Source organism: Anolis sagrei, chromosome 2 (assembly GCF_037176765.1).
Source record: "Anolis sagrei isolate rAnoSag1 chromosome 2, rAnoSag1.mat, whole genome shotgun sequence".
NCBI lineage: Eukaryota > Metazoa > Chordata > Lepidosauria > Squamata > Dactyloidae > Anolis > Anolis sagrei.
This window is the reverse complement of record NC_090022.1, coordinates 288532163-288553381: the sequence shown is the minus strand read 5'-3', so window position 1 is coordinate 288553381 and position 21219 is coordinate 288532163. Positions and strand designations below refer to the sequence as shown.

Here is a 21219-nt window from a genome sequence, read left to right as displayed (position 1 = left end):
CTCCACCCCAAGCGAGACTTACACATGGCAATTATTCAGTGCCTTAAATACATACAATGTTAAGCTTAAATTCCATTGAATTAAAATTAATGCATATTAAAAACAATTAAATTACATTCAATATTAAAATCAAACCATCCAAAAATTGTAGTCTGAGGCCGTTCCATAGTCATTGTACATATCCGAACGCCTGCTCCCGGAGCCAGGTTTTTACTTTCCTTCTGAAGATAGGAGGGAGGGGTCTACTCTGATTTCACTGAGGAGGGAGTTCCATAGCTAAGGGGCCACCACTGAGAAGGCCCTGTCTCTCGTCCCCTCCAGTCATGCTTACGAAGGAGGTGGGACCAAGAGCAGGGCCTCCCTGGAATATCTTAATCTTCTAGATGGTTCATAGGGAGAGATACATTACTTAGTTACGCGATCCCTCATTGGCTGCGTAGGATAGTCTTCCAGGATCAGTATTCTTGTGGGTACGTAGGTGACTGTGGAGCCCTATTCTTGATCTGCATCTTCTCACGCAATGAGGGCATTGGTTTCCAGGTGGAAGGCGGTCTCGGTCAGGGTTGGCTTGACGCGCCTTCCTCTTGGCACGTTTCTCTCTTTCACCCTCCATTCATGCCTCTTCGAATTTGGCAGCACTGCTGGTCACAGCTGACCTCCAGCTAGAGTGCTCAAGGGCCAGGGCTTCCCAGTTCTCAGTGTCTATGCCAGAGTTTTAAAGGTTGGCTTTGGGCCCATCTTTAAATCTCTTTTCCTGTCCACCAACATTCCGTTTTCCGTTCTTGAGTTTGGAGTAGAGCAACTGCTTAGGGAGACGGTGGTCAGGCATCCGGACAACGTGGCTGGTCCAGCGGAACTGATGGCAGAGGACCATCACTTCAATGCTGGTGGTCTTTGCTTCTTCCAGCACACTGACATTTGTCCACCTGTCTTCCCAAGAGAAGGGAGAGATACATACAGGAGGTAAACTGCGCTGGAACCATTTAGGGCTTTATAAACTAAAGTCCTAAATGGTTTGAATTGTGCTCGGCAGCAGATTGGCAGGCCAGTAGAGCTGACATAACAGGGGGGTTGTATGCTCCCTGTATGCTGCTCCAGTGATTAGTCTGGCTGCCGCCCATTGGACCAATTGGAGCTTCAGAACAGTCTTCAAAGGCAACCCCACGTAGAGCATATTGCAGTACTCTATATGGAATGTAACGAGAGCGTGGACCAACATGGCCATACCTGACTTCCCAAGGTATGGGCGTAACTGGCACACAAGTTTTAGTTGTGGAAAAGCTCCCCAGCCATCACCAAAACCTGGGGTTCCAGTCTCAACGATAAATCCAGGAGAACTCCCAAGCTGTAAACTGTGCCTTCAGGGGGAGTCTAACCTCATCTAGCACAGGCTGTAACCCTACACCCTATTCGACCTTGCACTTCACCTGAATTTTCAGTACCAGTGTGAGATTTCTAGCCAGCATTTTTTAAAAGAGATAACTCCTAAAGTTTTCCTCCAAAAGAGAATACTATTTGAAAGATCAGAGCTACTATGTTGCCATTTCAATTGAACTGGAGGTAATTAATCTGAAGTCTACCTTTCCATTTGCAGTGTGATCTCCCAGGTTTGACTGGGCTGTCAGGAATTTCCTTTCCTATTGGCTTCCTAAGTGGTATTGACTACTAAAGTTGTCTGGAACTTCTTGTGTTCTGATACTTGTACTTAACTGGAGTACTTTCCATTTGTCATAGAACACAGTTTAATGAATCCTACTGAAACCTGGGACGTGTAGCATGGTGAGGGACATAACAATGAAGAGCTAGTGCTATAGATCAGGGTGATGTAATAAATATGTATAGGAGGGACGTTTGCATACATTACCCAACCACATTTCCGGATTTCATAGAATGGAATCAAGGCAGTTAGAGGGAAAATAATCTGTTGCTTGCTTACTTAGGCGATCCCTCGTAGCTCAAGGATGATTGTCTTCCAGATGTGGTGTCTTGGCGGTGGGTCCGTAGGTGGCTATGGAGCCCTATTCTTGATCCGCGTGTTCTCCTGCAGTGAGGGCATCAGTTTCCAGATGGAAGGTGGTCTTGGTCAGGGTTGGCTTGAAGTGCCTTCCTCCTGGCACGTTTCCCCCTTTCGCCCTCCATTCGTGCCTCTTCAAATTCTGCAGCACTGCTGGTCACAGCTGCCCTCCAGTTAGAGTGCTCAAGGGCCAGGGCTTTCCAGTTCTCAGTGTCTATGCCACAGTTTTTGAGGTTGGCTTTAAGCCCATCTTTAAATCTCTTTTCCTGTCCACCAATATTCCATTTTCCATTCTTCAGTTCGTTTTTAGAGACAGTGATTGGAAATTTGGACAACGTTGCCAGTCCAGCAGAGTTGATGGCGGAGGAGCATTGCTTCAGTGCTGGTGGTCTTTGCTTCTTCTAGCAATCTGACATTTCTCCTCCTGTCTTCCCAGAGATTTGCAGAATATTTCGGAGGCAATGCTGATGGAGTGTGATGTCTGTAGACAGTCCACATTTCACAGGCATATAGCAAAGTTGGGAGGACAATGGCTTTATAAACAAGCACCTTGGTATCCCTATGGATATCCCGGTCCTCAAACACTCCCTGCTTCATTCGGAAGAATGCTGCACTCGCAGAGCTCAGGCAGTGCTGCCTTTGTGGAGAGGTGGCTGCCAAGTTAGTGGAAATGGTCAACATTTTCCAATGTTACACCATTAAGCTGTATTTCTGGCATTGGAGAGGGATTGGCCTGTGACTGCTGGAAGAGCACTTTGGTTTTCTTGATGTTAAGAGGCTTCTCATATGCTTCTGCAAATGTGATTAGAGTGTCTTGTAGGTCTTCTTTTGAATGCACACAGAAGATGTTGTCATCAGCATATTGGAGTTCTATAACAGATATTGTTGTGACCTTGGTTTTGGCTTTCAGTCTACTGAGGTTAAATAGCTTGCCATCTGTCTGATAGATGATTTCCACTCCGGTGGGAAGCTTCCCGTCAACAACAGCAATGAAGATGGAAAATAAGGTTGGAATGTAGTGTATATGTGGTCTAAATTCAAGATAAGAATGGTTGAACACAGTTCAGTGTTTCTGAAAACTTTTATAAACCACAACTTGCTTCCAGGGTCACTTTGCTATACCTGGTTGAGAAGCAATCCCTGTATCACATTGCCAACATTTACTGCCTTTGTAAGTTGCTGTTTTACAAGCAAGCTCACCTAGAGATAATTGCCTCAGAATTAACTGAGAATCGTTTTTCAGAGTCTTAAGCATGTTTGTTTACAAGTAAAATCCACTGAGTTCATTCAGTGCTATACCCATTTAGTGGAACTAAGTGCCACTGGGGCTTACATCCCAGTAGACACACTTAGGATTGTGCTGTTAACAGACTAAACCCATCATGGCATGTAATCGTTTCCCTGCTTCTACACAACCACAAGTCAATTCTATAGGATTCCTTTAATTCTCCATAGCCATTTTGGAAGCTTCATGGATTTGTGTATGCAATGTAGGTGGAGGAAATTTCACACACACACACACACACACACACACACCCCAGAAATGTTAATTCTACAGGTAGAAAGATTCTGAAAAAATAGCACACTACAGTGATGCTCAGGAGTTTATATATACAGGAATGAATGAATACACACACACACACACACACACACACACACTACTGTGTGTGTATGTGTATGTATGTATGTATGTAAACAGAGGCTGGATGGCCATCCGTCAGGGGTGATTTAAATGCAATATTCCTGCTTCTTGGCAGGGGTTAGACTGGATGGCCCATGAGGTCTCTTCCAACTCTTTGATTCTGATTCTATGTATGTATGTGTGTATATATATGTATGTGTGTGTATATATATATTCCTGTATATATAAACCCCTGAGCATCACTGTGTTGTGTTATATTTTTCAGAGATAAACAGCTCCCCCTGGCAGTAAAAAATCAATATCTTTTACTATACACACACACACACATGCATACACACACACATACATACATACACATACATACATACATACATACAGTAATGTGATATATATATATCACATTACAGCATCCTTAGTGGGATTGTCTTGGATGCTATTTTTTCCTGCAGTTATGTAGTTATTAGGCCTGTGCGGTTTCGTTCGTTATTTCGTTATTTCGTTATTAATTCGTTATTTTTACCATATCCGACGCGATATCAAAACACTTTTTTAAACCCGGAAGGGTTTAAAAATATCGAAACAGCAGCCCCATATATTTTATGAGCTTCAGCTCGTGTCGTTAATGGGATGGAGGCTGCTGAGTGCTGCTGGTGCCTGGGAGCCAATCCGGCGCTCCCAAGCACCCCAGCAGTAAATGGGGCGGGCGGGGCGAAGGGGCGGCGCGAGCGCACACCCAGTGAGCCAAGCACCGCCCCTGCCTGTTGGGCGCCCGGCCCGCGCGTGCTCACCCTTACAACCGGCCTCCGCCAATCGGCTCCGGCTCCTGCGCCCTCCTCCTCCTCCTCCTCCTCCCAGCTGTGTTGCAGGAAGTGTCAGGAGGAGGAGGAGGAGGGCGCAGGAGCCGGAGCCGCGCGCCATCCAATCGGCTCCGGCTCCTGCGCCCTCCTCCTCCTCCTCCTGACACTTCCTGCAACACAGCTGGGAGGAGGAGGAGGAGGGCGCAGGAGCCGGAGCCGATTGGATGGCGCGCGCGGCTCCGGCTCCTGCGCCCTCCTCCTCCTCCTCCTCCTCCCAGCTGTGTTGCAGGAAGTGCCAGGAGGAGGAGGAGGAGGGCGCAGGAGCCGGAGCCGCGCGCGCCATCCAATCGGCTCCGGCTCCTGCGCCCTCCTCCTCCTGGCACTTCCTGCAACACAGCTGGGAGGAGGAGGAGGAGGGCGCAGGAGCCGGAGCCGATTGGATGACCATGTTCCAGAAGCATTCTCTCCTGACATTTTGCCCACATCTATGGCAGGCATCCTCAGAGGTCTGTTGGAAACTACTAGGCAAATGGAGTTTATCTATGGAATGTCCAGGGTGGGAGAAATGAAAGCCATTCAATGCTAATCAAGGTGACCATTACTGCAACATTCACACTTACAAAATGTTTTGTAAATATTTACGAAATTTCGTAAATAACAAAACATTTTTTTGGAAAGTTTTGTAAATATTTTAAATATCGAAACAAAAAAACACCCCAATTACAAATCGATTTTAGAAACAAATTTTTTCTTGATCAAACAGGCCTAGTAGTTATGTGTGACTAAATCCCATAGTGATATCCATACACAAAAGGGTTTTGAGCACTAATAATTTCTGTAAAACTTTCAGTGTACCTCTGTTCTGGCTGTAAGCCAAGAGTGTACCAGTTTAAACTATGAGGAATTGATAGAACTTTCTTGATAGAAATTCCTCTGCTTCTGTTAATACTGAAGAACTGGGAAAAGTTACTTTTATTAGTAGACTACATCTCCATAACCGTATGTTCATAATAATAATAATAATAATAATAATAATAATAATAATAACAAGACCAACAACAACAACAATCCCAAATGTAGACCCTGCAAGGAAGCAGATGAAACAATAGATCGCATCCTCAGCTGCTGCAAGAAGATCGCGCAGACAGACTACAAGCAGAGGCATAACACCGTTTCTCAGACAATTAATTAGAACTTGTGCCTGCGACAAAGAACTGGAGGGATCACAAGCCTGAAAACGTTACAGAAAATGAGCATGTCAAACTACTCTGGGACTTCCGAATTCAGACTTACAGAGTTTTGGAGCACAATACTCCTGATCTCATGATCATGTTAAAAAACCAAGTATGGATCGTCGATGTTGCAATCCCAGGTGACAGCAGGATTGAAGAGAAACAAGTGGAAAAGCTGACACGGTATGAGGATTTAAAAGATCGAATTGCAAAGACTCTGGCACAAGCCAGTTAAGGTGGTCCCAGCGGTTCAGTGCCTAAAGACCTTGGCCTGCACTTAAAGACAATCGGCGCTGACAAAATTACCATCTGCCCACTGCATCAAAATCTGCATCAGTCAGTGTTATATATATATATATAAGTAGCAAGGAAGAAACAGGTAAAGCTGCAAGTCAATTTTGTAGGGTGTTTCCTAGAAAATCCTACCTGGTGTGAAAATGATCCAAATAAGTCATGGATATGTGAGTAGTTTCAGCCTTCTGAATAACCCCATGAAAGATCCACATCGGTACTTTTGGGGTTTTATTTATTTTTCCTCTGTGCTATAGCAAGCATGGAAATGCAGAACGCTCACTTTCTAACAGACTTGTAAATTGAGATCCGGTGCGGAGTAGAAGTCTGAATGTTGGATTAAGATTCCTTTAGACTGGTTCAAATATCTGCTCAGCAATGGAAACCCACAAGGTGACTTTGGGCAAATTGCATTTTCTCTGTTTCGGAGGTGGACCCTCTCTGAACAAATCTTGCCATGGTAGGTTCACATTAGGGTCTCCACAAGACAGACAGTACTTGAAGGCACACAATAACAACAGCAAAGGCTTGTAAACATGCTGTCCAGCAGGATAGTAGAGAAGGGATAGAGCTAAGGGTGTAGCTATTGAGAAGAAGCAAAATCAGGGCATATTTCTAGTATTGTACTACAATCAGCCCTCCACAATCAGGCCTCCACTGGAGTGTGAGACACAGAACCCACTGTGAAAGTGAAAAAATGCAAATTAAGTAATTGATGGGTTGTTGTAGGTTTTTTGGGCTATATGGTCATGTTCTAGAAGCATTCTCTTCTGACGTTCACCTGCATCTATGGCAAGCATCCTCAAAGGTTGTGAGGTGCTCACAACCTCTGAGGATGCTTGCCATAGATGCAGGTAAAACGTCAGGAGAGAATGCTTCTAGAACATGGCCATATAGCCTGAAAAACCTACAACAACCCAGCGATTCCAGCCATGAAAGCCTTCGACAATACATTAAGTAATTGATTTTCTTTTACAGCGAGACCATCTCTCTCTCTAGGAATGTAACAGTCGTCTAGCACAGGCATGAGCAAACTTTGGCCCTCCTGGTGTTTTGGACTTCTTACCGTCTGTTAGGAATATTGGGAGTCAAAAACCAAAACATCTGGAGAGCTGAAGTTTGTCCATGCCTGGTCTAGCACAAGATAAACCCTCAAATGAAATTGGCTATAGAATTGCACTGGAGGACCTAGACATGGCTAGAGAAGCATTCTCTTTAGGAATCTCAGCATAGTCAAAGGATATTGACCTCCAGAGTCACTGGAAGATCTAGAGCAGTGGTTCTCAGCCTGTGGGTCCCCAGGTGTTTTGGCCTACAACTCGCAGAAATCCCACCAGCTGTTAGGATTTCTGGGAGTTGAAGGCCAAAACATCTGAGGACCCACAGGTTGAGAACCACTGATTGAGAGAGTTCTAGAGAGAACATTTTTACCATTGAGGCAGGCAAAGTGATAAAGGGGCTGCAAAACCAGCAAAAAGAAGGTTACCCCTGGTATGAATTATTCTCACCCTCTGCAATAGTAGAATTGTAGGGATGGAAGGAAATTTTAATTGGTGTGCAGAATTGTTAGTGTGTGTGTGTGTGTGTGTGAGGGGGTGATACCCTCACATACTCACACACACCCAATGATGACACTCCTGGATAGAGCAGAGGGATAAGCTTCCCTTCCTTTGCATCCAGTGGAGAAACCAAGAAGACTTTCCCATCAGCCTGCTCAACATCCTTGTCCACCTGTGGCTTCCAAGGAGTGACATTAGTGGTCAACGTAGAATGCTCAAGATTGGGCATTTCTATGCTTTTCTCCCTCCTGTCACCTTTCAAAGGCACTGAGTAGCTTTGCTAAGTTGTCCTTGACTAAAGCGAGCCGTTTGTTGTTTCCAGGAAGATTGGGACCACAGCAGCAGTGGCAGTTCAGGATCCCGACCTAGTTCGGGCTCCAGGCATGGGTCTGTGCCAAGGTCTGGCGACCGAGGGAGAAGCAGCCAGTTCAGGCATTCGACCAAGGTATCCTCTGGTGCTGGTGCTGCAAGATAGACTAGGAGAGCTGGAAACGGCTTCTCGCCTATTGCTGGCTGCTCACTGTTGGCTTTGTCCAGTAGGGACACGATCTTTTCTGCGGTGTGCTGTGTGTCTGTGTGTAGTGGCGTGCTGTGTATAGAATTTGTGCACAAACAAGTTAGGCTTTGTTTCTCACTGCGGGAACTTTTTGGGTGAAGATTGTGTCCCAGGATTCTGCAATACTGTGAGTACTACCTAGATACCTGTACACATTTACAGGGCATCTCCTTTTTGGCTTAATTGACTAGGCTATGGATGTAAAGGTTTCTGGAGGGAGAATTTTTTAGCATACAATATGACCCTTATAGCTGTATATCCAGGGCTTCATATGGATACATGAAACCATGGGTAATTGCAAATCCTACTGAACAACCAACATCTGGCCAGAGCATAACACAGAGTTGCATCTCCTGCAAGAGAGATAAAGCAGGGTATTTATTATTATTATTATTATTATTATTATTATTATTATTATTAGGAGCCCCCAGTGGCGCAGTGGGTGAAACCCCTGTGCCAGCAGGACTGAAGACCGACAGGTCGCAGGTTCGAATCCGGGGAGAGGTGGATGAGCTCCCTCTGTCAGCTCCAGCTCCTCATGCGGGGACATGAGAGAAGACTCCCACAAGGATGATAAAAAACATTAATTCATCTGGGCGTCCCCTGGGCCACGTCCTTGCAAACGGCCAATTCTCTCACACCAGAAGCAAATTGCAGTTTCTCAAGTAGCTCCTTATACGACAATATATATATATATTATTTAGTAGCTCCTTATACGGCAATATATATATATATTATTTAGCCATGATGGCACAATGGGTGGTGCAGTGGGTTAAACCCTTGTGCCAGCTGAAATGCTGACCTGAAAGTCGGCAGTTTGAATCCACTAGATAGGGTGAGCTCCTGTCTGTCAGCTCCAGCTTCCCATGCAGGGGCATAAAACATCCCAGTGTTCCCTGGGCAACGTCCCTGCAGACGGCCAGTTCTCTCACACCAGAAGCGACTTGCAGTTTCTCAAGTAGCTTCTGACACAATAATAATAATAATAATAATAATAATAGTAATAGTAATAATAATAATAATAATCCAGCATATAGATCTTGTTTGCTGTGACATACTGTGTTTTTGTGTCACTAAAATAACAACAACAACAAATTGAGATAACACTTCTGTACACACAAAATGATGGTACCAAGTCAGGTATTTACGCTGTATTTACATCCAACAATTCTTTCGTTCTTTCCTGGAAATGTCTCAAGGAAACGTAGAAACAGGTTGGAGATTGTACTGATCCACAATCAACCAATTTGAGCCTTACTGGAATCAGCAGCTTCAGACCTCTCCATTCTGCAATCCTTTAAGTGACAAAATGACATTTTAAGTGCTAACTACATCCATATTGAGTAATCTTACTCCTTTGCAGTAAATTTCATCTAAACTCCAAGTGCTTTTTATTTTTCAAGTTGTCTATCCAAGTTCATCACATTTTCATTGGCTTAATTGGTCAGAGTCAAGACTCAGCAACAGTGGTTTACGTGGTACTAGTTACTATACTGTAAGCATGTCATTCCACTTCAAAATAATGTTTTCACCCTTATTTTTTTGTATTTTTTTAAACAAATAGAATGGCAACAAAGACAATTCTCTAGACATGCTGGGCACCGATATCTGGGCAGCCAATACGCTTGACTCCTTCAGGTAAGCTTGCATTTTTGATGGCATTATCCTTTCTGTTTGGGAGGTCACTAACAATTGTTGCTTCGATCCAATCCTTTTAATCATACTGTTCAAAGTTCTTCTACAATTAATTATCCTATTGATGGGAACGTATAATTCTAAGCATATAATTCAGTTTGAGCTTGCAAACTTCTGATTTGGTCAGTTGAAAAAGAAGTTTATTATTTTTAAATTAAATCTGTTTATTTATTTGCAGTATTTATATTCCACCCTTCTCACCCCGAAGGGGACTTAGGGCTGATCACAGAATGTACATATGCGGCAAACAATGCCATTTTATACACAAGAAAAACAGACAGTTATACATAGATAGAGGTATATCTTGGCTTTTCCCATCTTCATCATCTTGGAGGCTTTGTGCTCGTAAAACACATAAAGTTTATATTTATGTGTATTTAATCTATTACATTTAATCTATAGTGGTTTAACTATTGTAGCCCATTTCGAACCTTAGGGAGAGGTGGATAAGAAATAAAGTGTATTATTATTATTATTATTATTATTATTATTATATCGTTGTTGTAGTAGTAGTAGTAGTAGTAGTAGTAGTGACTTCTGGTTTGAGTATTAGACTCACACTTTTGGGATTTGGTGGTACATCTAATCTCCAGATCTCCCTGTAAGATTCAACCATCAGTATATTGTATTAAATCCAGGTCTTCTGCATTTCCTTCCATCCTTTCTAGTGGTGCCACCTGGGACTTGCAACCTGAAAAACTTGACTTTACGCAATTTCACAGAAAGCTCCGAAACACCCCCAAGCATCCCCTCCCACACATAGACAGAGAAGGGTAAGTAGATCTTTACAGCTTCTGAATTCAAAAAGGGAGGGCTATTTCTAGAATTCCTCTAAGGTTATCAAGAATAAGGAGATAGCATTAAGAACTTCCTAATGTTCAGACCGAATCTCCTTTCTTATAGTTTGAAGCCATTGTTCCGCGTCTTAGTCTTCAGGGCAGCAGAAAACAATCTTGCTCCCTCCTCCCTATGACTTACTTTCACGTAATTATACATGGCTATCATGTCTCCTCTCAGCCTTCTCTTCTTCAGGCTAAACATGCCCAGCTCTTTAAGCCGCTCTTCATAGGGCTTGTTCTCCAGTCTCTTTTAGTCACCCTCCTCTGGACACATTCCAGCTTGTCAATATCTCTCTTCAATTGTGGTGCCCAAAATTGGACACAATATTCCAGGTGTGGTCTAACCAAGGCAGAACAGAGGGGGGTAGCATGACTTCCTTGGATATAAACATGTGCACACCCATCCTATTTATGTACCGAAGCAACCTTCATTTCACAACAGAGAAAGCCATGTTTTGCAACCGAAATGAATGATGTGGCTTCCTTGCTTGTTTATAGCTGCTTACAAAGCAGTCACATCTAAGGACTTCAAAGAGTTGTAGAGCAGTCATAAAAATGCCACGTAAAATCTATATAAATAAAAATGTAATGTTCGTTTGTGGGATTAACAGAACTCAAAAACCCTAAGATCATTCTGAACTCCACCAATGGTGGACCTGGAACAAGCTTGGCACACAGAACCCCCATGACCAACAAAAAATACTGGAGGGCTTAGGAGGGATTTATAGGAGTTGTAATTCACCTACATCCAGAACTCGAACAATGAGGGATCTGAAACAAACATGGCATGCATACGCAATATGCTCAAATTTGAATACTGGTGGATTATAGTTGATGTGCAATCAGTGAGCACTCTGAACTCCACCGAAGATGAAATTGGACCAAACTTGGCACACAAAGCCCCCCCTCCCCATGACCAGCAAAAAATACTGGAGGTCTTTGGGGAAAATTCACCTTGATTTGGGGGAGTTGTAGTTCACCTACACCCAGAGAGCTCTGTGAACCCAAACACAGATGGATCTGGACCAAACTTGGCATACATACCCTTGCCGAAATTTTATTACTAAAGGAGTTTGGGGAGAACTGACCTTCCTTTCCGGGAGCTGTAGTTCACCCACAATCGAAGAAACTGGGACCTCCACCGATGATGGACCTGGACCAAATTTGGCACACAGAACCCCCATAATTAACTCAACTTACTGGATGGGGTTTACTGACTCACCATAGTGGGAGTTGAAGTTCATCCTCCAACCAGAGAGCACACTGAGCTCCACCGATAATACATCTAAAGTACACTTGACCAACATAACAAACTTTAAGTACTGATGGAGTTTCTCGGTGTTAACCTGCCATGATGTGAGTTGTAGTTCACCCACAACCTTATGCATTTTGTACAATTAAAAATGACTTTTTCAAATAACCTGGGCAATGTCAGGTACCCAAGCTAGCTTAATATAAAAGGCAGGAGGTATAAAATTTCCTAGCAAGCAACATTAATCCCAGTTTTTGTTGCAATTGTTAGAATACACCCAAGAATACAACTGCACCTTTTCAGTATGTCTGCTTTGTTCAATAGAAGGCCGGGATGCATATTGTTTTATTTTAGTGTTTACCTTTCACAAAAATGAAATTCAAACAGCATTGATCTCTGTTTTTATTGCCCGTCACTAGAACACAGGTGCCACTTGGTTAATGCCAAGAGACATTAACCCCTACTTTTATTAGCCTCTTGTTGTTTAAAGAGATTTGTAATTAGCTTGTCTGACCTTCTGTCCAGGCTAGAAATAGGTATGTGTGCTCCCCTGGGCATATCTACACTCAAGGCTCATAATGGGAAGAATCCCTTTTCTCTACAGTGAACTTTGAACATTGAAGTTCAAAAACTCCAGCACAGATCTTGAGGAAATTACAACCTGGAGGCAATGTTGTGATCAGACTACACACTACACACTTTTGAGTGGAGGCTGCCTCAGCCGGACTCAGATGAGTATTGACTTGAAATATAGTTATTCCCAAAGATAGCTTACTCCTAATTCCTGGCATCCAACTAAATCTAAATCTAAATCTTTTTTTAATTCATTTTTATTAAAGAAAGACTAGACATGACAAACATATAGATAAACAACAATAATAGCTAAGAAGTATAACTCCATATATATATGTTAGATCCATACATACACATATGTATATAGTTTCACATGTATATGCATTACTATACCTATATATTCACAACAGAGCCTACCCTACACAACCCCCCCCCCACACACACACGATCTAAATCTAATAATAATAATAATAATAATAATAATAATAATAATCTTTATTTATATCCCGCCACCATTTCCCCCATGGGGACTCGGGGTGGCTTACATGAGGCCAAGCCCACCAACGCAATACAATAAATGAAATCAAAAACATAAACATAATAAATAACATAGAACATAACTATATAAAATTACAATAAAATCATTCATAAAACAAAAATCTAGATATTTCTATTACGGCTTTTTATTGTGTATTTTCTGTTATTGAGTTTATTTTAACAGTTTTGTATTGACTATTGTTATTGCTTTTGTTTACTGATGTGCTGTGGGCTTGGCCTCATGTAAGCCGCACCAAGTCCCTTGGGGAGATGGTAGCGGGGTACAAATAAAGTATTATTATTATTATTATTATTATTATTATTATTATTAGGGGCAAAGCAACTCTAAAGCAACTCATAGTGCGCTATGTGCATTGAACCTAATTAAAATGTAGTGTCCAGTGTTTGATTCCATGCACATAGCCCACTATTGAGAAACTTGCTTCACTGAGAAAGTCTTATTTCACTATATGTTTTCTGGAACTGGGTTGTTGTAGGTTTTTTTCGGGCTATATGGCCATGTTCTAGAGGCATTCTCTCCTGACGTTTCGCCTGCATCTATGGCAAGCATCCCCAGAGATAGTGAGAATGCTTGCCATAGATGCAGGCGAAACGTCAGGAGAGAATGCCTCTAGAACATGGCCATATAACCCAAAAAAACCTACAACAACCCAGTGATTCCGGCCATGAAAGCCTTCGACAATACATTTTCTGAACTGTTTCTGAACCAAATAGCAACAACAACAACTTTATTTATATTCCATCCCTATCTTCCCAAGAGGACTCAGGACGGATTTCAACAACAAAAAGACAAACATTCAATGGCCTAGCTAGCTACAAATATGTCTGTGTGGAATATGGTGAAATTCAGGTGGAATCTCCTTTCCTGTTATTTGAACTGGAAAGGAAATTCCATCTGAACTCTGACATGTTCCAAAAATTGTGAGTTTTATTGCCTCCCATTCCCCCCTGAGAAATGCTTTGTCCAAACATGGCTTTGAAACCACATAGGGTTAGGGTTGGATCACAATGATCTGCTATCATAGCCACTGATGGGAGCTGAGTCTACAAACATTTGAGGGGCCACATGTGTTTTGGTATCATAGAATCATAGCTCTGGAAGAGATCACATGGTACATCTAGTCCAACCCCAATCTGCCATGCAGGAAAAGCACAATCAAAGTACGCCTAACAGATGTCCATCCAGCCTCTGTTTATATATTTGCAATGCAATTCTGAACCGTTTAACAGAGAAGCTTTTCTCTTAACGTTGTATCAGATTCTTTAATCTCAGGATTGGGTAACTCTGGTACATTTGGGGTCCAATTTTCTGTCTTCTGAAGTCTCTGGGGGCTACACAGACATCATCAATGCAAAACAATAATGACAACTACTGTGATTAGGAGTTTACTTCTGGTGGTCGTTGTTTACATGTTAAATAGTCCTGGGCAGAGGGGAACTTCCAAGAGCTTCGTTCTCCTTTTTTTGGCTAAAGTGTGCAATTTGGGGCAGCTGGGGAAGATTGGCAAGGAACACTAAAGCAACTTGTATAGTAACTGTCCTTTGGGCAATCCTATTTTAACTGGGAAATGCCAAAGGAGAAACTGTGGCTCACAGAGATATGTCATAATTCTATGTCCAAGCTGCTTGGTTATTTCAATATTACGGAACCATGGTGGTGCAGTGGGTTAAACCCTTGTGCCATCTGAACTGCTGACCTGAAGACCTGAAGGTTGGCGGTTCAAATCCACCAGATGGGGTAAGCTCTCATCTGTCAGCACCAGCTTCCCATGTGGGGACATGAGAGAAGACTCCCACAGGATGGTAATGACACTCCCCCTGGGCAGTGTCGTTGCAGACAGCTAATTCTCTCACACCAGCAGCAACTTAAGAAAGACCAGCTTTCAGGCCACTGGACCAGCAAATATGCCTGTGTGCTGTAGTTAATTAGAATAATCTTTAAGAAGAAAGTAGATCAATAAAGTGATTTCTGGGTTACTAACTTATTGGGTCTTAACTACAAATCCTGAGTTCAAATGTCAACCTAACCATGACTTTGCTAGGCATGTCTCTGAGTTTGCTTCTCTGATGCATTGTGGGGATAGTAGCTATCAATAGCAAACTGCCTTACAACTCATCTGTGGAAACCCATTGGGTGACTTTGGGCAAATCACACTCTCTCAGCTTCAGAAGAAAGCAAAGCCAAATCCCCTTTGAAAAGTCTTGCTATGAAAATCTCATGATAGGGTTGCATTATGTTGGGAATTATTTGGAGGCACGCAGCAAGAATAGCTTTGTAGAAGTATTGTAGGCCCTGCTGCAATAGTATATGCATTCACCAACTTTGTACACTCCCGGTATGTTGACTACAATTCCCATCATCCCCAGAAGGCATGAGAATAGCTGGATGACACTAGGTGTAAGGAAGACTGGGCTCTTTTTGCTGCATAAATGTCAAAAAGGAGTGTTTGCTTCATTGAAGAGTAGTATCAATTTCACATCGCTGCTTGTCTTAATGTGAAACTGACATGCTTCTTGTCATTCTGAGCAATAATAAAATAGATTGTAAGACACAAGAATAAAAGCTGGAGCTTGGAGAGGAGGACCAAGCAATCTTGTCAGGAAGCGGCAGCTATGTATCACATCATTGAGAGTCCTTTGCCTGTTTTACTTCTTCTTGCATAAGCCTTTTACTGTAAGCCAGTGTGCAATTCCATTTTCGCACAAGTTTTTAATTTTCCTTTTGTTCTTGACTCAGGATTGGAAAAGGAAAATGTGAGGATGGAGACGGAATCAACCTGAACGACATTGGGAAAGTCCTTCCAGCCTGGCAGGTAAACAAAGTTGATACAGGTGCAGTGGGTGTAATTTTGGCTCCCATTTATTGCAGGATAAATGCATACATGTCAGTTGTATGTAACCTGAAGATGTGAGCAGGACACTTGGACAGCAGAGAGCCAGCCGCCACTTGACTGGTATTTATTTATCATGTCAGGAACGAACCAAACAGTTGTATTGCATTAAACAAACAAACAAACACACAAACACATACAAAGTTTGCAAACCTGGTATTGGTAATTGATTAAATGTCCTTTGACCAGAAGCTGGCCACTTGGAGTGCCTCTGGTGTTGCTATAAGAAAGTCCTCCATTGTGCATGTGGCAGGGCTCAGGTTGCATTGTAGTAGGTGGTCATTGGTTTGCTCCTCTCCACACTCGCATGTCTTGGATTCCACTTTGTAACCCCATTTCTTAAGGTTGGCTCTGCATCTCATGGTGCCAGAACGCAATCTGTTCAGCGTCTTCCAAGTCGTCCATTTTTCTGTGTGCCCAGGAGGGAATCTCTCATTTGGTATGAGCCATGGATTGAGGTTCTAGGTTTTAGCCTGCCACTTTTGGACTCTCACTCGCTGAGGTGTTTCAGTGAGTGTCTCTGTAGATCTTAGAAAATGATTTCTTGATTTAAGTTGTTGATTTAAGTCTGACATCTGCCAGGAAGTAGCAACCAATAGTGAAAGGACCAAGGCAGTGACATCTCCAGCCCATCCCCAGTTTGGGTATCAGCCAACACTTGACTGGTTAAGTGGGTAAAGAAGTCGTGAATGCCTCATTGCAGCAAGTCAGAGTTCAATCCTGCTGGAAGAAACTGTGATGAGACATTTACTAAAAAAAAGGACACCTTAGATAAAAAAAACAAACACGGAATAAGTACTAGCCAGTCTTTGATATTCCCGGCAAGGTCCTAGAACATTTGGTGGTGCCCATAGCTCCAGGTATTCCTGGATGAAATGGGACAGGAACAGCTTTGGTCTCCTTTGTGGATGACCTGAAGAGGAAACTGAACAGGGGGATTGTGTCCTTTTTGATGCTGCTGAACCTTTCAATATCTTTCAGTACTAGTATTCTCCTGAGTCATTTCTTTGAGATAGTCTTGGGTGCAGTGTTTTGGTGTTGGTCCCAGTCTTTCTTGGAAGGACAGACTTAGGGCCCTTCCACACAGCCATATATCCCAGAATATCAAGGCAGATAATCCAGATAATTTGAACTGAGTTATCCGAGACCACACTGCCATGTAATCCAGTTCAATATGTATTTTATACAAAAAGTGATTCTGGGATTCATGTTTGAATCCATGGCCATTGACCTGAAGGGGTGTCTCCCTTAAGACTCAGCTTTTTCACCGTCCTGTATAAAAATGGCTGGTAACAGTTATCCATAGTTTTAGAGTTGGATGTCACCAATATTCTGATGACACTCAATTCTTATTAGTAGTAGTAAACTTTATTACGATCCATGACCAGATCATAACAGGGGGACCCAGTCCCGTACATTCACATCAAACCCAGGGGATTATATACTTCAAACTTCAACAAAATTTAAAACCTAAACTAAAAAGCAATACAAGTAGTTATTAAAACCTAACTCAACCCACGAGATCATCTGATCATAGTCTAAAGAGAGGTAGTGGGGATGGCACCGGGGAGGGGGGAATATCCAACAGTCTATATCTGATTTCAGTCTATATCTGTGACCTCACTACCTCTGAGGATGCTTGCCATAGAATCAGGCGAAACGTCAGGAGAAAATGCCTCTAGAACATGGCCATATAGCCCGAACAAACCTACAACAACCCAGTGATTCCGGCCATGAAAGCCTTCGACAATACATTGAATTCATGATGTCTATCTTCCAGAAGTGGGGCAGGGGATGTGTCCCTACTAGGCCTGGGTAACAATGGAAAAATTTGTTTCTAAAATCGATTCGTTTTTTGGGGTTTTTTGCATTTCGATATTTAAAAGAATTCCGAATTTTTTTTAAAAAAAAGTTCGATATTTACGAAATTTCGTAAATGGTAAAAAAATTACAAAACAATAACGAAACAATAACGAAACAATAACGAATTGATTCGTTAATGGCGGACGCGACCGCGCAATACGCTAAAAAACCTCCAAATGGGACAGGGGGAACTTCTGAAGCTTCCCTCTCCCTCTGTTGTTGACTGTTGGTGTGATATTATAATTTTTTTCACTAACTACACAAAAAACAACTATAAAACTTGCCCCAGACATGTGGAAATAATAACGAAATGACCTCAAACCAATAACGAAACGAATACATAACGAAATACGAAGCATTTACGAAACGTATTGAAAAATTCATTTTGTTTTTAAGTTGCTCCAGAATGGTTCGTTATCGCTTCGTTAACAAAAAAAATAACGAATTTTTAACGAATTACAAATTAACGAAACAAAACCGCCCAGCCCTAGTCCCTACACATGCTTTTGGATTGTAACTCCGAGGAGCCCTAGGCAGCAGAGAGCTGCAGTCCAGCAATATCTAAATGAGACAACCCTTAACCAATCCTGCTATATTCAAAACCCGTTTTATGTTGCAGCAGTTCAATCGGAGCAGAATGGCTCTTTCCAAACCAATAGTTTGCCATCTGCTGGCCACCAGTGTTAAGGGAACCATCTTGTTGTGCTCCGCAGAGAATGGAGGGTCCTATTGCTGGCGAGCCCTGTGTGCTCTCATTTATATGAGTGAACTCCATTAAGTGGTGACATATGTGTCCTTTCCCATCTTTGAAAGGAAATAAAATCATTGAGCATCAAAAGCTTTTCCCCCAGTGCTGTTGACAGTTTAATAGACACTCTTTTAATGGTGGGCTTTTCTTGTTTGTGGTGTGTTTTAGCAAGTGATACCTGTTCAAGAAAGTTATACAAGAGCAGCTAGCCAGTAAATGATGGAGTAGGCAGAAAGTGCCTTGATTTCAGTAACTAAGCTATTATAGAAACTTTCAGATCTAGGCTCCCAGCCTCTGTCCACACATTTTGCGAAGTGAGCTTATATTGTCGAAGGCTTCCATGGCTGGAATCCAGGGCTGTTGTAGGTTTTTCAGGCTATATGGCTATGTTCTAGAAGCATTCTCTCCTGACATTTCACTTGCATCTATGGCAAACATCCTCAGAGGTTGTGACCTCACAACCTTTGAGGATGCTTGCCATAGATGCAGGCGAAACGTCAGGAGAGAATGCTTCTAGAACATGGCCATATAGCCCGAAAAACCTACAACAACCCTGAGCTTATATTTGCCACTCTGCTGTTGTCTGTCAGGTGTTTAGAGACAGGTAAGTGTTTTTGCCATCTCCAAAAGGGAGAAGGGGATCCACAAACCTACTTAGAGTAGTTGCTTGCTGTAGGCACCTGGGAAGTTTTGAGAAGTGATCACTCAGCAATTGGTTTGGGAGCGAAATGGGAGAGAGTAGGTTTCTCAAGAACAAGTATGGCAACCCTAAAGTGGACTTCAGCTAGTCCAATGGGTGGCAGCCAGACTACTCACTGGAGCAACATACAGGGAGCATACCACCCCTCTGTTATGTCAGTTCCACTGGCTGCCAGTCCAATTCTGAGCACAATTCAAAGTGCTGGTTTTGACCTACAAAGCCCTATACAGCTCCGGCCCAGCTTACCTATCCAAATGTATCTCCCTCTACGTTCCACCTCGAAATTTAAGATCTTCTGGGGACGCCCTGCTCTCAGCCCCGCCTTTGGTGCCAACACGTTTGGCGGGGACGAGGAAAGGGCCTTCTCAGTGGTGGCCCCCCACCTGTGCAACTCCCTCCCCAGTGAAATCAGGTCAGTGGCGTCCCTCCTCGCCTTCAGGAGAAAATTAAAAACGTTGTTATGGGACCAGGCCTTCAGGTAGCTTGCAGATAACTGACAATGACAATGATGATAATGCAATGGAAAATATACTATGGATAGGTTTCCAATTGTGTTGTGTTTGCTGAATTCATTTTTAGACAAGGCTAGACAGCCAGTATTATTGTATTGTTTATCACTGTACTTTTTTATTTTAAAATTAATTTTGTAATTATTTTACTGTGTTTTATATGTATTACTGTATGTATTATTTATATGTAATGGCATCGAATTGTGCTAGATGTAAGCCACCCTGAGTCCCCCCTGGGGATTGAGATGGGCGGAGTACAAATGTCTGAAATAAATAAATAAATAAATGGGGGGGGGGGTTGATTTACCAAATATATATCAATAAAGAGATCAGGCTAGCCAGATGACTTGCTTGATCTTTATTGATAGATATATATATTTGGTGTGTGTGCGTGTGTGTGCATATGTATGCATGTTTGTGTGTGTGTGTGTGTGTGTGTGTGTATGTGTGTGTGTGTGTGTGTATGTGTGTGTGTGTGTATGTATATATATATATATATATATATATACACACACACACACACATACATACACACACACAACATACAGTGAAAAACCCAAAATAGGTCCACTTTAGGGTTGCCATAAGTTGGAAACAACTTGAAGGCACACAAAAACAAAGCTTAACTGCCTTTATTTCACTTTGGGAGCCAGCAGGGGGCAGCAGATACACACTAACTAGACCACCTAGAACCCACCACTGTTTACCAAGAACTAATTCAGTTCTATAAAACCTACCTTATGAGCCAACCTCACAATTATGCATGGGATTATCAACAAAGACAATAAAGAAGCCTGTTTTTATTTTGATGGAGGAGGAGAGTATAATTTGTTGCCTGTTAAAAGCCAAGTTTACTGTGCAAAGCTACATACAGTTTAGACCTGAGATTGGTGATAATTAGTAGCAAAGATGGAACTGTATTAGGGTTGTAACTAAGGGTGCATCTACACTGTAGAATTAATGCAGTTTGACACAATTTTACCTTTCATGCTATGGAATTATGGGACTGCTGAACAGGGCATAGCCTGAAGATGCAGGTTCCCCTGAAGATGCAGGTTCGCAGCTTGGGAGTGATCCTGGATTCATCGCTAAGCCTGGAACCCCAGGTCTCGCTGGTGGCCAGGGGAACTTTTGCACAGTTAAAGCTTGTGCTCCAGCTGCGTCCGTACCTTGGGAAGTCTGACTTGGCCACGGTGGTCTATGCTCTGGTTACATCCCGAATAGATCACTGCAGCGCACTGTAAGTGGGGTTGCCTTTGAAGACTGTTCGGAGACTCCTACTAGTCCAACGGGCAGCAGCCAGATTACTCACTGGAGCGCCATACAGGGAGCACACCACTCCCCTGTTATGTCAGCTCCACTAGCTGCCAGTCCACCTCTGAGCACAATTCAAAGTGCTGGTCTTGGCCTATAAAACCCTATACGGCTCTGGCCCAGCTTACTTGTTCAAACATATCTCCCCCTACATTCCACCTTGTAATTTAAGATCCACTGGGGAGA

At 42.7% G+C, this 21219-nt stretch overlaps 1 protein-coding gene across 6 annotated transcripts in view; it reads left to right on the top strand.

The window, feature by feature from the left end:
* The window catches only part of CTIF (cap binding complex dependent translation initiation factor), a 206806-nt gene that overhangs the window by 67663 nt on the left and 117924 nt on the right, over nucleotides 1-21219 (top strand). For 3 of the 6 annotated variants that reach the window (XM_060761236.2, XM_060761234.2, XM_060761233.2), the window contains 4 exons: nucleotides 7858-7980; nucleotides 9656-9729; nucleotides 10455-10559; nucleotides 15746-15821. In XM_060761236.2, the coding sequence (XP_060617219.2) occupies nucleotides 7858-7980; nucleotides 9656-9729; nucleotides 10455-10559; nucleotides 15746-15821 (378 nt within the window). The remainder of the gene's footprint in view (nucleotides 1-7857; nucleotides 7981-9655; nucleotides 9730-10454; nucleotides 10560-15745; nucleotides 15822-21219) is intronic. The other 3 variants (XM_060761239.2, XM_060761238.2, XM_060761237.2) reach the window with 1 other exon arrangement.